General features: G+C 34.0%; 1 protein-coding gene across 1 annotated transcript in view; it reads right to left on the bottom strand.

Moving 5' to 3' along the window:
* The window catches only part of ADAMTS6 (ADAM metallopeptidase with thrombospondin type 1 motif 6), a 266,593-nt gene that overhangs the window by 96,857 nt on the left and 147,858 nt on the right, over positions 1-21,878 (bottom strand). The window contains exons 10-11 of the mRNA XM_004270746.3: positions 16,450-16,591; positions 4,854-4,961 (exon numbers count right to left, since the gene is read on the bottom strand). Coding sequence (XP_004270794.1) covers positions 4,854-4,961; positions 16,450-16,591 — 250 coding nt within the window. The remainder of the gene's footprint in view (positions 1-4,853; positions 4,962-16,449; positions 16,592-21,878) is intronic.

Here is a 21,878-nt window from a genome sequence, read left to right as displayed (position 1 = left end):
AAATTCTAAATCAGAACTTGTCATCCCATACTATTTAAATTTCTAGAGCAACTGGAAGAGTCATTCTTTCTTCACTTCTTGTGTTTATAGTTTGGGACTCAGTCAAAACATTTTACATTCTACTTTAAATGAATTAAGATCTAAGGCTGCAAATGTCCTATTATATATCCAGTGCTTTAGAAGGGCATGTAATAATCCTATTCTAATCCAGCCCCGTGTTTCCCATGCAAAAATATTAGGAATCAATGTCATGTATATGTAAGCCCAAATGCTGGGTTATGTCTCTAATTGGGGCTTGTAGAATCATTAAATCAATCTCTTGGCAATAAACCAAGTATTTGAAAACTTCTTTGTGGTCACCATCAGAGCTTGGACTGGGTTTTGATTATCCTTAATATCCCGTTCAGTAATAATGCCAACACTGCTATCAGAGTTTTTATAGTGTAGATCTTTGTTTACCATTTCATCAAATATGGCATCCCTCCGATTTCTGTCCAAAGGGCTATTGTTGATGCCATGTCTAAGAAAAGTTCTTTTGGCTGAAAGTTATATTGATTGATTTGTAGAAGCGTGACCCATGGACACACAGTACCAGCACACTGTCTGGGCTCATCAAATTTCCTCCTTTGGTTAATGCTACTGTCCCTGAGCACATCCATTCAGACCATATGGTTCTTATTCAGTCCTTGAATGGCTTATTCAGGCAAACATCCAATGGCTGTAATAGCGATGTCAGACCCCCCAGGACTCACGCAAAGATCAGTTTTTAATTTTTTGGCCATATTTCTTACTCCATCTGCTAAATGTGCATGGAACAGTTCCCATACTTACATGGAACATTTGTGGAACTGCGCCCCCGGGCAAAGATCCCATATCTTTTGCAGCCAGAGTTTGACGAGATCATTGTGGATCCAGTCCTCTGGATATGTCTATGCTATCACTTGAGCCATATTTCTCCCCTCCCCCCAACCTTTTAAAAAAAGATTTATTCAAAAAGCTATGAGCAGCTTTGGTTTTATCCTGCTGGCTAGACAGGATGTAGGTTCTTTCTTGTTCCTTCTGATGAGAGTAGTTTTGAAATTCAGAGTTAAGATCAGAGGTCGTGGATATACCATTCATGCTTCTGAGACACACAAATTCATGCTTATAGTCTGTTATGCTCATTACTGCCAGTTAAGACAGTCTGGCAAAGAATTTTCTGCCCACCATCATCTAAGGCTGGCACATAATAATGAAAAGTAATGATGATGCTCTAGTAATATAAATTAACACCATCCCTCTGAGGAAGGCAACAAAAAGCTCACTGAGATATTATCTCATTCCATCCTCACAATATCTCTATGAAATATGTAAAAATAGATTTTCTCTCATTTTAAAGTGGAGATTCATTATTTTGCCAATTTTAACACTATCATATATTCTTAGCTCAACGTTCTGTCTGGGTGCCTTTTTTATCGTGATTCCAGAGGTAACAAACTGTTACAGGTAAACAAATGAAAAATACACTTAGTAATAAAGGGTAAAACATATTGTTAACCCATCTCAGGCTCAGTGACTCACTATTCCTGTGACAATGAAAATCTGCTTTTTATTCTACACAATTTCCCACCTGAAAGTAAAGTATAATCAGAGGCAGTATAGAGGGGGTAAAGTTTTCCTCTTTGGAATCAGAAAGACCCAGGCTGGAATCTCAGCTCTACTATTAAATTGCTATGTAATCCTAGGCTTTCAAGTCTCACTTTCTTCATCTGTAAAATGGAGTTAAAACAGTACCCACCTTATAGGATTTTTGTCAGTAGTAAACAGAACAAATATGTGCCCGGCATAGTGTAAGTATAAAACTATTCATTATCATCGGACTTCCCTGGTGGCGCAGTGGTTAAGAGTCTGCCTGCCAATGCAGGGGACACGGGTCCGAGCCCTGGTCCAGGAAGATCCTACATTCCACGGAGCAACTAAGCCCATGTGCCACAACTACTGAGCCTGCTGCTCTAGAGCCCACAAGCCACAACTACTGAGCCTGTGCGCCACAACTACTGAATCCCACGTGCCTAGAGCCCATGCTCCGCAACAAGAGAAGCCACTGCAATGAGAAGTCCGCGCACCGCAATGAAGAGTATCTCCCACTTGCCTCAACTAGAGAAAGCCTGTGCGCAGCAACGAAGACCCAACGCAGCCAAAAATAAATAAATAAAATAAATAAATTTAATAAAAAATAAAACTATTCATTATATTATCATCATTATTACTGATAATGTCAACTATTTATAGATGGCAAGAACACAGACTAGCCACACAAAGTTGACCAGACCAACAGAAAATTTCACTTTAATTTTGTCATTAAGTGTTTGCATGACTGTTTTGGTTTGAGTCAAAATTCTGGGCTCTTGTTTAAGATCCAAATAGGTATAGCCTTAAGAGGAAAATCCGCATTTGTCAATAGTAAACATGCTTCTCTCTTAAGGAAAAAAGCAGCAACAACGAAAATTCATGAATAGATAACACGGCATATGCAGTTAGTTAAAAAATAAGTTAAAAATAATGAAGTGCTCAGCTCACATGAATAGTTCTTTATATTCTTTTTCCCTTAAAAATGTAAGTTGATCTAGTTCTTTGAAAGCCTTTTTATAAATTCAAAGTTAATGATAGGGATATTTTGAGTGTCTTCTCCTAGTACTCTGTCCTTTTTCTTTCTAGGAGTCTGCATGTGTATTTGTTATTTTCATTCATTCATTCATTTAAAAACCTCCTAGTCCTATCCTGAATCTGTCTACAGACCTTCCATGCCTCTGGAAGAATGGCTAAGATTTGTTTCGTAAATTAATTTGAGATGATGAAATCCAATGTATCGCCTTTACGAAACTACACTCTAATGTTGTGAATATTAACGACCTCTTGGTATACAAACTTTGCTACGCTTCCAAGTTCTTAAATAGATTTTCATGGAGCCCAAGATGCTGTGCCAAGATATGCTGGAAGCTGACAAGATTCTAAGGACAGGGTAAGGAGGCAGCCAAGGGGTTCTTTTAACCCGAGCTTTTCCATTTTTTTCAAATGTATATCTCAGGATTATGTAGAATGCATTTGAATAAACGGTTTAAGGATCAAAAAGTTGACAACCATTAGCCTAGATTAAGAAAGTGAATCTTTAGAAATCAAATACATTTCTGCCCCATTTTCTTCACGTTTTCTTGTCTGTGCTTATTCTTATTTATGCTTAGAAGTAATTACATTTCCCTTCTATTCGCTTATCTAAATTTAAATTCAATACTGTCAGCTTTGATATTATTTTGAGCATTTTCTAAGTAGCCTTCAAAATTGTAATTGGCATGTAAATGTCATCTCTGTCAAATATATACACATAAGCTGTAAGATATGACATTCCAGAGCCCTGCTATTAAGCACAAATGTTAAGATATTAAATACGTGTTTACCATAAAGATGATTGAGTTGAGTTCTGTGTTCTCAGATAGCCACTACTTGTTGTTTACCTATTTAGAGTGATTATATAGTTTATACAATGCTTTCAGGAGAGCTCTGAGGTTTAAAAGAATGAGTTCTTTGTGCTTTGGGTTAAACAATAAAGTAAAATAAAAAGATCCATCAGGCCTAGTAATAGTATTATTACAGGCAAATAGAAACAGTGGCTGATTGGTATAGATCACAATAATAATAATCAATCAGTGGCAAATAAAGAACCAGATTCTCACTGTGACTTTCTCCTTATAGTTGTGTATTTCTTCGAAGTACAGATTGATGTAAATTGCTACTTGTAAAAAAAAAAAAAAAAAAGAAAAAAAAATTGCTACTTGTCGTTGACAAGAATTGTTGGTTCCAAAATAAACCCAGATTGTTGTTTCAAGAATGCAGTTCCTAATATTTTCTATTACATCTATGAAAAAAAGCAAGGAATTCTTGGTAGTGTGTGAAGGTCTCTGTATTTTTATTGGCTACTTATAAAAGTTTCAAAAAAAGATCCTTAATCTTTAAAAAATGACCCTATCAATTCATACATTTAGCATAATTTACCAACATTTCCAAACTCAGCATGGAAAAGCCATCAACATGGCACTAGGTCATGGGTCCCGAATGAAGCCGTCAGCAAGGATTAATAAACTGTGACAGCTGCCCAAAAGCTTTCATTCTTTTTATTTAAACGTCAGATTGCAAGCTGAAATTCAGTGTAATCTTTTTTGAAACTAGCCCAACTAACATGGAAGAAGTCAGAACTGAGAACAGATGACAGTGTCGTTATTGTTGTAAATTCAGGCCATAGCAATAAATTTTAGAATCCACATATATAGCAATTCCTAAAGAATTTCAGGAATAGGCTAAAATATTCTTATCTGTTTGAACATTTCTTAATTATTATAGTTTTTGAAAACTAGGCTGATGAAACTGAAAATTATTTAGCAACAATTTCTATGCTCAATAAATTAACTATTCTTCTACTACTAGATCTTTCTCTCACATTGCAATTTAAAAGTGACTCATTAGACCATAGTTATAAAATCTACTTTAGGATCACATAATTTTCTTGGATACCGTCGGAAAAAAAACAGACATATGACTAAACAGACTCTATTAAATAAGATTGTTGTTGAACGTTTTTGTGCAAATATAACTCAAACGTATACATATAGAAAGGTGAAACTGACCCAGAAAATGCTCACTATACTTTCCTAAACAATGCATATTTGCAGATATCAAGATAATTCATTAGGCTAGGAATTTATTATTTTCTCAAGCACATTTTAATTAGTATGCATTATTCCCTAGTGGTTGAATATCAACACCAGAAATTTATCAGTTTAGTCTACATGTTAAATAGCTAATGAATCATTGGAGCTTACCCCCTTTTCAATATTCCCAGTTTGACAGAGTGTTCCCTCAGCTGCGGGAATACTGTTGGTGACACAGCGGTTGCTTTTGCTGAGACACCAGAGCTCTCTACACACTTCCTAGGAAAGAAGGCAAAAGCAAGTTGATCAGAAGTAGAGACTAAAATCATGTCCACTCTTTTATAAAAATACCCATAGTATATAAGCAATACTAAGCATTACTTGTCTCTTGCTGTTGTTGAAGCATCATAGATGAGGATTTTGGAGGTGGTCCTTCTGGAAGGCAGGTTACTCGTTTCACAAAATCATTTTAATATTTGTCTTTATGATTCTTATTTCAGTGGATAAAGTATATCTTAGTTTTTAATACTGATTAGAATCTTTTTAAAATAATGTGCAGAAATTTCATTAATAGAGAAGAGTAGTGAGAAAGAATGAATATGTAGAAAGGAAATATATGTTTATTACTCCCCAAAATATACAATAGCACAAACTTTCCAATTACTAATAGAGTGGCCAAGTAGGTGATTTCCTAGTCCTACTGAAATATTCAAATAAAGTGTATTTTTTAAAAAGAGAGAAAGAGAGACACTACGGGAATGGACAGGAAGTGATTTATAAAATTCATAAATGCCTAAAGAACAATCTAGCAATGTTATTTTTAGTTCATCAATGTAGCCCACTTTCATGAAAGGGAAATTTGGTTTTGAACAAATGCTGCTATTTATGTGCCATTTCCATAACTGATATATTTCAGATGTTATTTGGCGCTGTTTTGTCTTCTTTATTATGATTTCTCATTATCCCACTTCACCATGGGAGAATTACACTTATTGTAATGTTGGCAATATAAAATACCTCATTTTGTTCACACTTATATTAATCTATCAGATTTTAAAATAAGCTGTCCAACATATCCCAAAGTAAAGTCTTTGAACAGCCAAAACACAGATTGCTTTGAAGAAAATACTCAAATTTTTCAGTTTATTGTTATATATGATTGTCGACTAGCATCATTACTGATATTAAAGGTTTTTAATTTAAACTGGAACCATTAAGTAAAAAATACATATTTGCAATAAAAATATATTAATCTTTTTTTTTTTTTTTGCGGTACGCGGGCCTCTCACTGCTGTGGCCTCTCCCGCTGCGGAGCACAGGCTCCGGATGCACAGGCTCAGCAGCTATGGCTCACGGACCCAGCCGCTCCACAGCATGTGGGATCTTCCTGGACCAGGGCATAAACCCGTGTCCCCTGCATCGGCAGGCGGACTCTCAACCACTGCGCCACCAGGGAAGCGCAAAATATATTGATCTTGAATGTAAAGACACATTTATATATAACATTCAATTCTATTGCTATTATTCCCCAACTGCCCTTTTATTCTCAAAACATAATTGTAAGAACTTATGCCACATATCACAAGAAAAAAGTCTGTAACTGTGTATTGTGATAGGTATTAACTAGATTTATTGTTGTGATCATTTTGCAATATATACAAATATTGAATAATTATGTTGTAAACTGAAACTAACATTATGTTATTTGTCAATTATATCTTAATTAAAAATTTTAAAAAAGAATTTATGTCACATAAACACAATTCAGAAATACAGCGGTAACACTGAATTCGCTGGTTAACCATTACTACAAATGGAGATGCCTCACAGAGTATAGCAAAAGGAAAGAATCTATTTGGGCCCCTCTTTAGGGTGCTCCACTCCACCAGGCAGAGAAAGAGACATAAAATTTATATTAGACTTTTAAAATACTTTTCAAAATTTATATATCATATCTAATTTATTCATCTGCTTTAAATTCCATGTGGAGAACTACTGAGCTAGAATAAAGTTAAAACATCAGAAAAGAAAAACATGTGCTGTGGATCATAATATAAAGATAAAACTTTCCTGTTCTTACAGTCCAAGGTATTACAAATTCTTTCTTTCAAAGCTTCAGTTTCTGTTTAAAGAGAATGTTATTTATACTACTTTATTCTTCCTTTTCTATAGGAGATGGTTTCTTACTATATGTTCCTAAATATATTCTCTTAGTTTATTTTAAAAGCAGTAGGATTACCATTTTAAGCTCTTAAAATATTATCCCATGTATCAAAAATATTCATATTCAAAGAGAAATATGTTCACAAAAACAGAGACGCATTGCTAGGACAATGTATTAGGAAATTGCTAACAAAATTATCCATAATCCTGGACCATCCTCTTGATATTTTATGATTACTTTAGACAGAAGTAAAAGAAGCCTAAAGTTTCTTTAGACAGAACTATGCAATGAAAATTCTATCATTGAAAAGGACAGTATTCATAGAACCTATTAGGAAAACACACTATTTAGTCAAGTTATAGAAACTCTATTTTCCAAAAATGCCTTGAAAATCTCTACCCAAAATGGCAAGTGCTCAAGATACTCTTTCCAAAACTTTAATCTCAAGATTCACAATACAGTCCTCTGATAAAGCCCTCTTATCCTTTAGGGAATGACACATTTTGAAAGTTTGATTCTTGCTTTTAAAAGATTTTATTATGTTAGTGGGCTCTCGGGGATTTGAATTCTGCTAGGGCATTAAGTTCTCTCAGATTGCTGTTTAAAGTATGGGCTAGAAATCTAAGGATGGGAAACACTCTCAAGATGTTAAGCTAGTCTGGGAGAAGACTCTGAAGAGTTTTCAAATAGATCTCTCATCTAGAATTTTAACTTGGTTAAGAAAGATTTAGAGGGGCTTCCCTGGTGGCGCAGTGGCTGAGAGTCTGCCTGCCGATGCAGGGGACACGGGTTCGTGCCCCGGTCCGGGAAGATCCCACATGCCACAAAGCGGCTAGGCCCGTGAGCTATGGCTGCTGAGCCTGCACGTCCCGAGCCTGTGCTCCGCAACGGGAGAGGCCACAACAGTGAGAGACCCGCGTACCGCAGAAAGATTTTGATACCCCAATTGAGAATCCCAAGATAAAAAATATTCTCTTGGAAGACAAAAAACAAGAAAATTTTATTTCTTACCGAGAAAGAGGTACACTTCCTGAAAGAATCTGAGAACAATTTCATACTTTCAGAAATACCCTTCTTTCTCTAAACTGCTAGATCCTAGACCATGGTTGATCAAACCATCATGCTGTACACCATAAACTTATACAGTGATCTATGTCAATTATTTCTCAATAAAACTGGGGATAAAAGGTTTAAAAAAGCTGGGGGCTATGCAGATTTCAGTTCAATGTACAGAAAATCTTCCAAAAGTCAGACCTGAACAATCATAAGATAAAACTGAAATTTCCCATCACTGGAGATACTCCAGCATACACTAAATAACCTCTTAGCAGCAATGTTGTAGGCAGGAAAAAAAAGAAAGAAACTAACATTTTTTCAGGGTATACTGTTAATTACTGTGCTAGGCATCTTTGTATCTCATTTAATCATCATGACAATCTTCTTATCTTAGAAATCATGAGAAACTTAGGTTCAGAAAGACTTAGCAATTTGCTTCAATCCTAACTAAATCTGGATTTGAATCAGCTGTCTGATATCAATGCCCAAAATATCTCCACACAATTAAGCTACTTTCAGTTTCTTTTAAATGTATCAAAATTGAATAAAGTCATTGGCCAATTAAGGCTGATTAGCAAAGGTTTACTTGTATTTTAACATAATACAAAAACTCACTAAATGTTCGTAATATCCTTCTACCCTTTACCCGTATTTTAAAGGACGATATCTCAAATTAAGACTATTATGTACTAATTCATAATATATCCATTCAATATATGAACTTAGGCACCAACTTATACATTATTATTATTGGAACTTCTAAATGTAACATCACCACTTAAGGATACTGTTAACATACTCCTCAAAAGTGTTCCATGGTTTTCCAAAAGACAAGACAGTTAAAACATTCCTACTTATTTAAAATTTTAATATCAACTTCCAGATTTCTATTCTATTTGATTTTTCAAATGAATGACACGGTTTGCAAACATTAATAACAATGAAAATATTAGCAAGTATAAATCATAATTAAAAATATATAGAGAGGGTTTTGAAGTAATTACCTAATGAAGAATAATTTACCTGATATTCAGAAAATAACTTTGTAAAGAACTGAACTCAGGCTCCTTTGATCAGAATAAAATAGTTGATTATTTTACAGTCAAAGACCCTTTCAGTACAATAAAAGAAATTAGGATTATCTTTTCTAATGTTTCCATTCTTTTCAAGTAACTATAGCTATTAAATGATGCTAAAAAATGGGAAGAAAAGCCCTTTGATTTACCTGGGAAAATTAAAATTTGCAGTTTACATAAGGGGGCAAGGAATATCATAAAAGCGCAAAACCATTTCACAACTATTGTATCATTAAGAAAGTAAAACAGTATATGAAGAGAAAATGGCATTTTTATTGCTAGATGTTTTTCTTTTTTAATTTTTTAAACAACTGTAAAGATCAATAAAGATATACACACAAATTTTCTGTCCTTGGGAAACCCTAAAGCCTAGGCCATCTTTGGTCCTTGCTTCTGGATATGAAATATTCTCTTTGTCCTCATTATCCTATAGGTAATATCTCTCCACAGCTATTCGGAATAAAGGATCATGATGGCCCAGGGGGAGAGCAGAGCACTGAAGAAGTCAAGAAGGAGCATCAGTGATTAGAAAGGTTACTTATCATTGTATCACACAAAGGAAAATTGAAAACCAACATATGGTGACCCTGTGGCCTGACTCCAGGTATTTAGTAGTCATTTGAAGAAAGAGAATAATGCACCCTTATTTCAGCTTTAAATAGGTTAATCCTGTTACGTGGGTAATTTAAGTGCAAGAGATCCTAAAAAAGGCAAAAAAAAAAAGATCATATCTATATATATTTTTTGTTATATATGTATTTTATATATACATTAAATACACACATATATACATATATAAACAAAAAACTAATCTAGAAATGCAGATTAAACAATTAATTATCAATTTGAAAGGGTTAAAAATTATTAACTTGTTTTAAAAAAATACTTCTAAGAAGCAAACCCAGAGTAAAAACTACTGATCTCTAAGAACACAAATGATTATGAACCTATGATTTTGGCTTGAAATTCAAGGAAAAATAAAAATTACGTCAACTTCTTGTCAAGTATATGCCTGATATATATGTTTGGACTCCAAAAGAATATTGAGGTGTTAAAACAATTCCATACCTTTTATTCCCTAAGCCCATATCAAACCATATTGTAGAATATTTATGCTACCTTAAAATTCTCAAGAAAAGTGATTCTACAATCTCCCTCAGTACAAAATTTCAATATTTAATAACCTGAAATTCTTCCTACCACCTAATCTACAACCTTCCAGCTGTAAAAATTAAGGCGACTGTGTTTTTTTATGCTCTTGGTGGGGAAGGAGAACAATTTGTTACCAGGAATCAAACTATAATAAATGTTCCAAAGCCTGAAAGTGATTTTGAAGCCAACATTTAGCTTTCTTTTTCACAGGCTATTCAAACTCAATTTCTTTAAACTTCCCTTATATGTACTTCTAAGTATTTCACTATTATCCTCTCCCAAGTTACCTGCATCTCTTAAAAATAAAGTTCGGGGGCTTCCCTGGTGGCGCAGTGGTTGAGAGTCTGCCTGCCGATGCAGGGGACACGGGTTCATGCCCCGGTCCAGGAAGATCCCACATGCCGTGGAGCGGCTGGGCCCGTGAGCCACGGCCGCTGAGCCTGCGCGTCCGGAGCCTGTGCTCCGCAGTGGGAGAGGCCACAACAGTGAGAGGCCCGTGTACCGCAAAAAAAATAAATAAAATAAAATAAAATTTGGTAGGTAGCCAACAGTACCCTAAAAAGACTAATAAAGTATTTCTATTGGAATGATTCTTAATCAGAAAGCAAAAATTACTTGAATCTTAGCTAATTGATAGTGATAAAATAATAAACAAAGGGAGTAACCATGAAAACATTAAAAACTGAGTCTAAGAGACAAAAGAGGTCTGTCTTAAGTATACTCCACAGGGATAATACCCTGATTAGAGAACTCAAATATATCTTATCTTTAGCAGGTTACCCTTACTCCAAAGAGCTATACTTCAGGCAGACACAGCTTGATGGCATGCTTATTAAAGATATTAATTAATATGTTAAATAAAAATAATTTATACTATCCTGTATTTTAATTCTATGCTTACCAAAAAACTTTTGATAATAAATTTGTCTACCGGGTAGACTTCCTTAGGTAATAAAATGTTCAGATTTCAGTACAGTTGACTGAATATAAACAGAGAGGCTACATTTCTTACTATAAATTAATAAATCCAATTTTATATATAAACATATATATTCCCTTGATCTTTCATGTCTAATATTAGATCCTAAAAATCTCTCATAACTTAAAGTATGGAACAAATGTAGTACACTTAGCCATTTACAGATTATTCTACCATTAATCACTTAATTGAGGTATGTAGAAGAGAAACATTAAAAAGTTTAATGATCTGTAAGTAAAATAGAGCACTTGCCACAAACATATTTCCTCTGGAAAGATTCAAAATGAATGAGAAGTCTTAAAGTTTCCAAAGTAATGTCATATTTTCTTTTTGTATGTTCTGTTTCCACCACAATACACTGAGATTCTGCAATATTAAAGTCAAAATTATGGAGCCCACATACTTCTGTACATAAACACCTCCATTCATTTCATAAAATTATGGAGCAGCACCCTTCCATAAAATAAGAGTAAATCTGCAATTCCCTAGAAAAACAAGGGCATTGCTATAAGGGAGTATTATCAGTGGCAGAGTTGCTTTAGTACTCTGTGTAGGGTGTTTTTGGAGGGGAAGAGAAAAGGGAAGGGAAGAGGACATAGATCACTTTACAAAAGTCATCAATTTTACAATATGGTTTTCCCAGATTACAAAATCATATTTGTTTCCTAAGATAATGTGTCTTTGAAATTCCGTGATTCTCTGCACATCAATAAGTTATCTTGGTTTCATTCATTAAAAATCTTTCAGTAGTTTTCCATTGCTCTTAAAAACCTAGAATTCTTAACATGGCCTGTAATTTGGATCCTACTCTTTTCTTGCCTCATGTATATGATGCTTGCTTTGAGAGCTTCGGCCTCACTGGCCTTCTCTCAGCTCTTCAAATACACAGCCTCATGGTCTTCACAAAGGTCCTCTCTCCTCTCTCTCTCTCTCTCTTTTTTTAAACATCTTTATTGGAGTATAATTGCTTTACAATGTTGTGTTAGTTTCTGCTGTATAACAAAGTGAATCAGCTATATATATACATATATCCCCATATCCCCTCCCTCTTGCATCTCCCTCCCCCACTCCCTATCCCACCCCACTAGGTGGTCACGGAGCTGATCTCCCTGTGCTATGCGGCTGCTTCCCACTAGCTATCTATTTTACATTTGGTAGTGTATATATGTCCATGCCACTCTCTCACTTTGTCACAGCTTACCCTTCCCCCTCCCCAAATCCTCAAGCCCATTCTCTAGTAGGACTGTGTCTTTATTCCTGTCTTGCCCCTAGGTTCTTCATGACCATTTTTTTTCTTAGATTCCATATTATGTGTTAGCATACAGTATTTGTTTTTCTCTTTCTGACTTACTTCACTCTGTATGTATGACAGAGTCTGTCTGTATGACAGACTCTAGGTCCATCCACCTCACTACAAATAACTCAATTTCGTTTCTTTTCACAGCTAAGGAATATTCCATTGTATATATATGTGCCACATCTTCTTTATCCATTCATCTATCAATGGACACTTAGGTTGCTTCCGTGTCCTGGCTATTGTAAATAGAGCTGCAATGAACATTGTGGTACATGTCTCTTTTTGAATTATGGTTTTCTCAGAGTATATGCCCAGTAGTGGGATTGCTGGGTCATATGGTACTTCTGTTTTTAGTTTTTTGAGGAAGCTCCATATTGTTCTCCATAGTGGCTGTATCAATTTACTCCTCTCTCTCTTTGCCAGATAATTCTTCTCACTCATTTATTCACCAAATATTTTATGAGCTCCTATTATGAGGCAGGCATTGTGCTACTCACTTTATAAATAGCCATGAATAAATAGGCAGGCAGTAAGCAAGATGAACAAGTAAAATACATAGTATGTTAGAAAGTAACAAATGGTAAGGATTAAAATAAAGCAAGGAAAAATGACAAGAAATGAGTGTGTTTGTGTACGTGTGTGCATGTGTGCATGCATGCATGCGCAAGTTTAGATAAGGTTGTTAAGAAAGGCCTTACCTAGAAGATCACATTTAACTATTAACAAGCAATCAAATAAGCAAAATGATTATGGATTGTAATAAGTGCTATGAAGGAAATGAAAAGCATAATTTCCTTTATGCTTTAACTGGGAGCATAAATGTAAGTAAATGGGAGAAGCCTTTGCATATAGATGGATCAGAGAGAAAATCTCTCTGAAGAGAAACTGCATGTGAGCTGAGATTGAAGGATGAGAACGAGTCAAAATGTGACCCTTAGAGTATCTTAACATGGTCCCCAAAGTACAGATGGCTCAGATTCTCCTGAAGCACTATTAGCATATCAGCTATATAGGATGGTATCATGGATGACATAGATATTCACAGAGGAAAGGGAAACGTGTATAGAATATCTGCCATGTGTCAGGTAAATGAAAAGCACTTTGCATGCTTGTCATACTCTTTTTCTAAAGGTTTCAAGAACAAGTTAGCTGCTGTTCACTGTAAAAAGTTGTTGCTAAGTAAAATCTGCTGGGGGTCAATGAACATTTAGGTTGCTTCCATGTCTTAGCTATTGTGAATAATGTTGCAATAAATATGAGAATACACACTCAAAGATCCTGACTTCAATTCCTCTGTATATACACCCAGGAGTAGGAATCCTAGATAATATGGTAGTTCTAATTTTAATTTTTTGAGAAAGCTCCATATTGTTTTCCACAGTGGCTGCACAAATTTACATTCCCACCAACAGTGTATAAGAATTCTCTTTTCTCCACATTCTTGTGAACACTAGTTATCTTTTTTCTTTTTATAATAACCATCCTAACAGGTGTAAGGTGATATCTCATTGCAGTTTTGATTTGTATTTTCCTGATGATTAGTGATGTTTAGCAACTTTTCATATACCTGTTCGTCATCTGTACATCTTTCTTTGAGAAATGTCTATTCAGTTCCTTTGCCCATTTTTAAATTGGATTACTTGCTATTTTGCTAAAACTGTAGGAGTTCCTTATACATTTTGGACATTAACCTGTTAGCAGGTATATGGTTCGCAAATAATTTCTCCAAATTCCATAAACTGCTTCTTCGTTTTGTTGACTGCCTTTGCTGTGCAGAGCGTTTTATTTTGATGTAGTACCACTTGTCTATATCTACTTTTGTTGCCTGTGCTTTTCATATCAAGAAATCACTGCCAAGACCAAAATCAAGAAGATTTTCCCCTATATTTTCTTCTAGTAGTTTTATAGTTTCGGGTCTTACATTTGTCTTTAATCCACTTTGAGTTAATTTTTGCATCTGTTGTAAGATAAGAGTCCAGTTTTATTCTTCTGAATGTGGCTGTCCAGTTTTTCCAAAGCCATTTATTGAAGTGACTATCCTTTTTCCATTGTGTATTCTTGGCACCCTGATTGAAAATCAGTTGATCGTATATGCATAGGTTCATTTTTGGGTCTCTATTCTGTTCCACTGGTAAATTGCCAAATGTATATTAATGAACCTACTCACAAAGAATTCAGGCAAGATTTTTCATAACTACAGATGTAGTCATTGATAGTCCCCACAATGACCACATGACGGAGATGGAAAGCTGACCACTGCTGCAGTTCTGGGTCGTTCTGCAGATCATTGTTTAAAATCTTCCCTGACATCATCATTAGAGACCTGCTAGTTGAAAGAGGGATCATTTCATGATGCTTCAACACCAAATGTATCTCCTCACTAAAAGGCTACAGTGCTTTTCTAAACCTCCAGTGCTTGTGTTCAGCATTCATCTCAGGATACTACACTCAGATAGACATCTAAATCAGGGCTGGTTTGTTTTTCCCTCCAGCTTCCATCAGAAGTATGACTTGTTTACCTGTCTGGATTCTCACCTTCCAAGCCACTATTATGTTCTAAAGTAGCATTTAGAATCATTTAAAATCTTAGGGATAATCCAGATAAAACACGTGTGTTTTGGGGGTGTGTGTGTGTGTGTGCTGTCAATTGTGTAAACCCAATTTTTCAGGCACAAGCTTAAGAGGTGTAAGTGGTTGTAAAGAATCTGTTACAACCCAAGAAACTTTGTTAGTAATATATAGCACTAAACGTAGATTAACATTTTCACTTGCTAACAAAGAAATGAGAGACCATAGATGAGAATAATCTAACAGAAAATCTGTAATCACATTTGATCATGAATTTCAACCTACTAAGCTACAAGTATATACAAAGACTGTGATTAAAGTTTGACTGACTTTTTCTGAGGGAAAAAGCAAGCCAAGGGAAAAAAGAAACTAAAACCATACAGAAACAAGAAACAAGTACAGACTCTTCACAGAGAGACAAGAAATGCCAAAGTTTTACTCAAGGCTCTAGATCTTTAGATAGTTGCACACAATCTTTGAATCTAGTGCACAAAATGTGCTGCCAAAGCCTACTAGGAATAATAATATACTTGTCATTCAAGGGATATTTTAAAGAATCACTTTCTTTTGTACTGTACCCAAGAAGAATAATTGGTACAGTACAACGCATATATTGTTTAGTCTTAACTACCTTAAAACTTAATTCTTTTTATTGTTATGATTTTTAAAAAGGGATTTTAAATACACTATTTGCGTAAAAGTTGGAACTAAGCCTTAAACTTGCTTTTTAAATATATTTTCAATTTTTTTGACAAACCCTTCATTTAAAAATCCTATTCTTTCACTCAACATGCTTTTATTGTGTATCTACTATGAACATCTTCCTATATTAGACACTGAAATATTTCTCTATGAAACTTAAAAAAGAATTTTTTTTTTTTACATTTTTTGAGATAGACACTGAGACTTTTTTAGGCAGACAAGAAGAGTCAATCATTATACTTCCATTTTTTTCCATAGCAATTTTCCTTGTTTCTCTATTTGGGTTAATGTCATCTTGTCCGCACTCAGTTATCGTGTTAGAATGTGGGCAGTGGATAAAGCAACTTGAAATGACTCAGTACTAAAAGTATAAGTTAAAATAAAGGCTCCTAGCCAAAGTAAAAATGCCCTTAACCCAATTATTAGAGTACCAGAAAAGGTGGGGAGTCAGGGAGGTTTCAAAATTGTAATATTTCAAAGACAAACATAAGTTGGTATTGTAAACTCAGAACTTAAAAAAGGAATACGTTAGAAAATTTTAAAATTCTGCCCAGAACCCTCACAAGACATTTGAAACTTGTCTAATTAAGGATTACTCAAACATTTAGAAATAGATATTGTACAAATTATATCAGAAAAAGAGCAGTGTTAAAGGCCATATTTGTGTTAATACTGTTACCAGAAGTAAACTACATTCATTAAAATTCCATCTTAACAATTGTGTCATGAAAAACACATATAAATGACTAAACATAAGGATTAAGACTTCTTACCCCATATTTACATTGGCGGGATGTTGCTCCATACTGGAAACGGCATTGTTCATCAGCATCATACACCTGACCTGGGGCCACAGCTGGATAAAGAAAGTCACGCTTGGGAGGCTCATTATCAAGGCAAGTACCACGGCCTGAACTGTTCAACATAAAGGATCAAAGGAAATTAGGTACACTGTGGACTATTTCAATCACAGTTATGAAACCATGTGTTGAGCTCTTTGTTTTAATAATTGATGCATGAAAAACAATATATTCTACAAATAAATAATCATATGGCAAAATAGAATATCTTTACTAAAACTTGAATAAGAGCTCCAATAGTTTTTTTCCAGCACCAAGACACAATATAAGCATCTCACAAAACAATCTAAAAATGTCATGTTGGCCTTTAAACACTGATTTAAACTAATTTCTGAAGGAATCAAAACAATTTCATACTGCTCTAAGCTTCTTGTTTGTTTTCAGTGGAAATATAACCACATCTGGTAGTAGAATCAAAAACATAAAATGTGGAAAAAAAATTGTGGTTGTGATCCTTAAAGACCTAATCTATATACTTCCACCTTGGGCAGAACAAGAGATGCTGTGGTAAGACATGTCCAAAGCTTCTTGAAATATTTCAATAACAAATGGGCTGAATGACAGATGAGGCCAAGATCCAAAGTTGTCCTCTCAAGTATATTAGAAGTGTTTAGTCTCTCAAAAATTTCATATTTCATCTAGGATCATCAGAGTTGGAAAAGAGAATGTTCTCCTCTCTCTATAATTTCTGCTTTTCAAAGTATGCTTGCACTCAAACATAATATTTTAATTCAGTGGAACAAATAACATAAAGATCGCCAAAAGCCAGAGAGAATATCTTAGTTTAAACAGCTTTATACTTTGCTAAATATAATTGTTCATTTTTATTTAGTCAGTGTGCATAAAATAGGACAGATGCTTTTTTACTTTCATTTCACATGTGAGTAAGTTAGAATTTTTAAAGAATTCCTATGCCAACATTTAAAAATTTTTTCCAACATTCCTGTCAATTGTGCCAGCACTTGTGTTTTTTTTTCCAAATCTTTTCCATCCACTTTGCCAAAGGAAAATAATTTCACAAGTAGAAGTTCCTCAACTATTATTTAGGACAGTACAAATTTTCATTTATAGGTAAGTAAGAAAGAACCATGCATAATAATGTTTCATATTCACTTAAAATTTTATCATATTCTTAAAATGCAAAAGCAAATTTGTTAAATAAAAATGTATATTTGCACAGTAGCAAATAAATACCCTTAAAAAACTGAACCATACTATGCATAAGGTGATAGATTCAAAGACCCAAAGGATAGAAAATTATCTTCTTTATGCCCTTTTTCTTTCATTTATGCCCCTCTTGATTAATTTTTTAAACAATAAAAATATTTAAATGGAATATTAAATGTGGTACTGAATACATGGATATTATTATTGGCTATTATAATCATTTCATTTGTCACTGCTCTAGGTGTCTAACTAATAGAGAACAACTTTTTTTTTTTTTTGAGAACAATTTTTTTTCACCCAACTATCCAGATTTCATGACAGACTGCTTTTTATTTTCTGTTTTTTGTACTTTTAGAAATTGTCGTGTACCTCACCTCAGCAAGAAAAACTATTTCTAAGTGAATTTTAAAAATAGTAAGTTCTGGGCTTCCCTGGTGGCACAGTGGTTGAGAGTCCGCCTGCCGATGCAGGGGACATGGGTTCATGCCCCGGTCCGGGAGGATCCCACATGCCTGGAGCGGCTGGGCCCGTGAGCCATGGCCTCTGAGCCTATGCGTCCGGAGACTGTGCTCCGCAACGGGAGAGGCCACAACAGTGAGAGGCCCATGTACCGCAATAAATAAATAAATAAATAAAAAATAGTAAGTTCTTTTTATTTCATTATGTAAAATATATGGGTATGCAAATTTTAGGCAAATGTAATTCTACTAGTAAACTCAAAATTTTTATTAAGGTTAGTGATAAAGTGGTCAATGTGAAAAAGTATAATGGAAGAAGAATTTATGAGATAATTGTATTAGTAGTTTAATTTCCTAATTTTCCTCCTAAAATATTAGTTTCATCTCTATCTACAACAAAACTATAAAAGTCTATCTGAAAGGAGCTAAATATATAATAAAAATAAAATATCAAGCTAAGTTCTATATAAATCATTGGGAAAATTTTAAGCACTGAAGTACTTAAGCACAGGATCCTACAGATAAAAATATTTGCCAATAGCATAACAAAGAAAGTATAAGATATATTCACCTAAGTGGCACCAACTCAAAATCCATTAAAAATTATTGTACATTATTACTTTTATTACTACAGAAAATTAACCTAAAAACTTAGAGGAAGAAGTATGTGGACCCCCAAAAAGAGTTTAAGATTGGGATAACCTGAGGATCCTGAGGAAAAAATAACCTGAGGAAAAAATTATTTCCTGATAGCAAACTGAGAATTGGCTTAACCCAGGAGGAAGCAAGAATAATTGCTTCATGTAAAGTTCTTGTTCCCAGGTATTAATGGTCTTCAAATCACGGTTCACGTTCTGTAAAAAATACCAAATCAGATGACCATTGCAGGAGCCTCCAGACGACGAAGTAATGGCATGCACTGTGGTCACCTGGGAGAAAATTCTTCTGAGAAAGTCTATCCCAAAAGTGATTTGTGTTTCAATTCTTTGGAAATAACTATTGCTTTGTATTAATGTGGTCTAGTTAAATATCTAGACGTCTCGTTCTCTCTTCCAGTGTATTTTTGCAGAAGAACAAAACACCGTATGAAATACAATAAGTGAAAAATTATATAGATCTTTAAATAATGAACATGTATTTAGGAATATGGCATCAACAAAGACCTTTTAAAATGGGTTTGGCTATATTTGTACAAAATATCAATGCTTGCAAGTCAAGGGTCTTACCTACTAGTATTGGCTCCAGGATACCAAGTGTGGGATACGTGCAAGGTTGATTTAAACTGTTTGTACATTTTGGGTAGAAAATGTACTACATATTTTCCTTCTGGTAACCATAAACATTACATACAGTAAAACCTTGATTAAAGTATTTGGGGGGTGAGATAGTTTTCATACTTTAATTCTTAACTGAGGGTTAAGCTACGAAAATATATTTTTTTTGCACAATGTTACTAAAACTTGTCTGCCACTTTCCTGCTACTTTTAAGTAAGTTAAATCTATAGACCACAATTATTAATTAACTCTTAGAAGATAATAATTCTGGATATGTTCATGCCTCTGTACCATCAATTACCATTATGAAATATCACAGATATAGGTATGGAAGGTAGAGGACATGAATCTGAGAGATGTATATATAACCCTAGGAGTGCTTTTCTTTGTTTTTTTTCCTTAGAAAATTTCCCAGTTTTCAACCTCAATCATACTCCTCTTTGTTTCCCCAAGAATTAACAAATATTCTGATATTTAAAATAATAATTTCTTTGGTTTTCTCAGTAATTATTTATCTCCCAATTATTCATCTGCCTGCTCTTGGATTCTATATAAAAGGAGTCATACTGTAGGTTTTCTTTTGTGACTTTCTTCTTTTGCTCAATATTATGAATGTGAGACACATCCATGTTGATGTGTTTAACTGTAAGCTGCTCATTTATATTGTTCTTTGATATTCCATTTAAGACTATGCTACAGTTATTTATTCATTCTTCTATTAATAAACATTTAAGTTATTTCTAGTTTCTGGAAATTGCAAATTATGCTGATATAAACATTTTCGTATAGTCTTCTGGTACCAATGCTTTTCTTAAAAATATTAGATATGAGTTATTTTCTTATATTTTGTAATTGTCTCCTTTTAACAAAAAGAAGTTCTGAGTAATTTTTATTTAATCTAGGGTTCTAGTTAATCAATATACAATTCTTATGATACTGAGCCTAGGGTTATTTATGCTACTATTTTCAAATTAATAGTGGTAATATTATATATAAATCATCTTGAATTTTCTCATAAAATGCCACTTTTAAGTATAGCTGGTTTGTGCCCTGGTGTCATATGTGAATTTTTTCACTTAGAAAACATAAACCTCACTCATTAATAAATGAAATGAAGAACACTGTAGTTTCCATATATGAGATATTATTACAACTTACTGTTGTTAAGCATAGATATACTTGTCCTGAACAAAACTGTGTACATAAAAAGTGGAACTATGATTAATTCCCTAGCAGCATATATTTCACAACTAAAAGCCCAATCCTGATTAATATCTACAGCATTATAGGTAATTATTGAATTAATACACTCTACTTTTGTTTATGCTTCTAAAACAAGGCAAAAAAAAGTCTATTAGTTTGAGAACATGCTTTTCCCTTGATTATGAAATTAGTAAATCAAAGTATGTTTACATTTCCAGAATCCTTGCAATATGATAGCAAAGTCATGTTTTATGTATTCTACTTCTAATTAGAGAAGTCTTATTTACATAGTTCAAAAATTAGCCTTAAAAATAGGTACATGAGCCAGAGTTGAGTCTTCAATGAAAATTTACAGATCCTTATGTAAAATACGGTCTGTTGGCTTTGTTTCCAGAACACATGAAGACATACTCCTAATTGAAATTTTAGATTTATTTTTCACTTAAACAATTATACTATAAAGGACAGACCTTCAGTCTACAACACAGTGGGTCAATTTAAGAAATAAATCTTTCTATATAACCCTGCACATATCTTAACAGTTTCTTAACAACAACAACAAAAAGTTAACAGATAATACCATCTCCTACTTTTTCCCACAAAATTGTGCTAATATACCTAAATTAAGCAAAAATGAATTAGGTTAACTCATCTATGGCAAGTCAAGTGTCTTACCTACTACATTCTCATAAAATGCTCTATCAATCTTCATAAAACTAACAATATTATTACCTTCTAAAATGAGTTACTCTAAGTCAGACCTTTCTTTCTTGCCCTCTATATGACTAGGATGCTTGAATACAACTGAACTTGAGGCTTCCAATATACAAACACTATTCTAGTAACATTTACTAAGTTATGCTCTTTTTCTCCATATGTAGTTATGACTTATCAAAGATATTTATGGGTTAGAGTGAAGTCCCAAAATGTGTCAGATAAATGGAAGGAGAAATCTGTTTTGCTAAGCTGTTTTGGGGTTCCACATAAAAAAGAGGTCCCAACTATAAAATTTGTTTTCTCTCTAATAAATTATTGATAGCGACTTTCAAAGGTAATTGGTATAGAGGAATTGTAAGCACCTTGCTTGTCCTGTTCATCTTATATCACTTCTCTTGCAGCTCTACTTTTCTACCTAGTTCATCTTCAACCATAATGTTGCTTCTCTTTTTTTTCAGCTTCCATCCTTTCTGTGAAAATGGCTAGTCTGTATTTAATTTGGAACTGTAGGAAATTTTGCTA

Source organism: Orcinus orca, chromosome 3 (assembly GCF_937001465.1).
Source record: "Orcinus orca chromosome 3, mOrcOrc1.1, whole genome shotgun sequence".
NCBI classification, from domain to species: Eukaryota; Metazoa; Chordata; class Mammalia; order Artiodactyla; family Delphinidae; genus Orcinus; species Orcinus orca.
The sequence above is the reverse complement of the archived record's forward strand: the minus strand, read 5'-3'. Positions and strand labels throughout refer to the sequence as shown.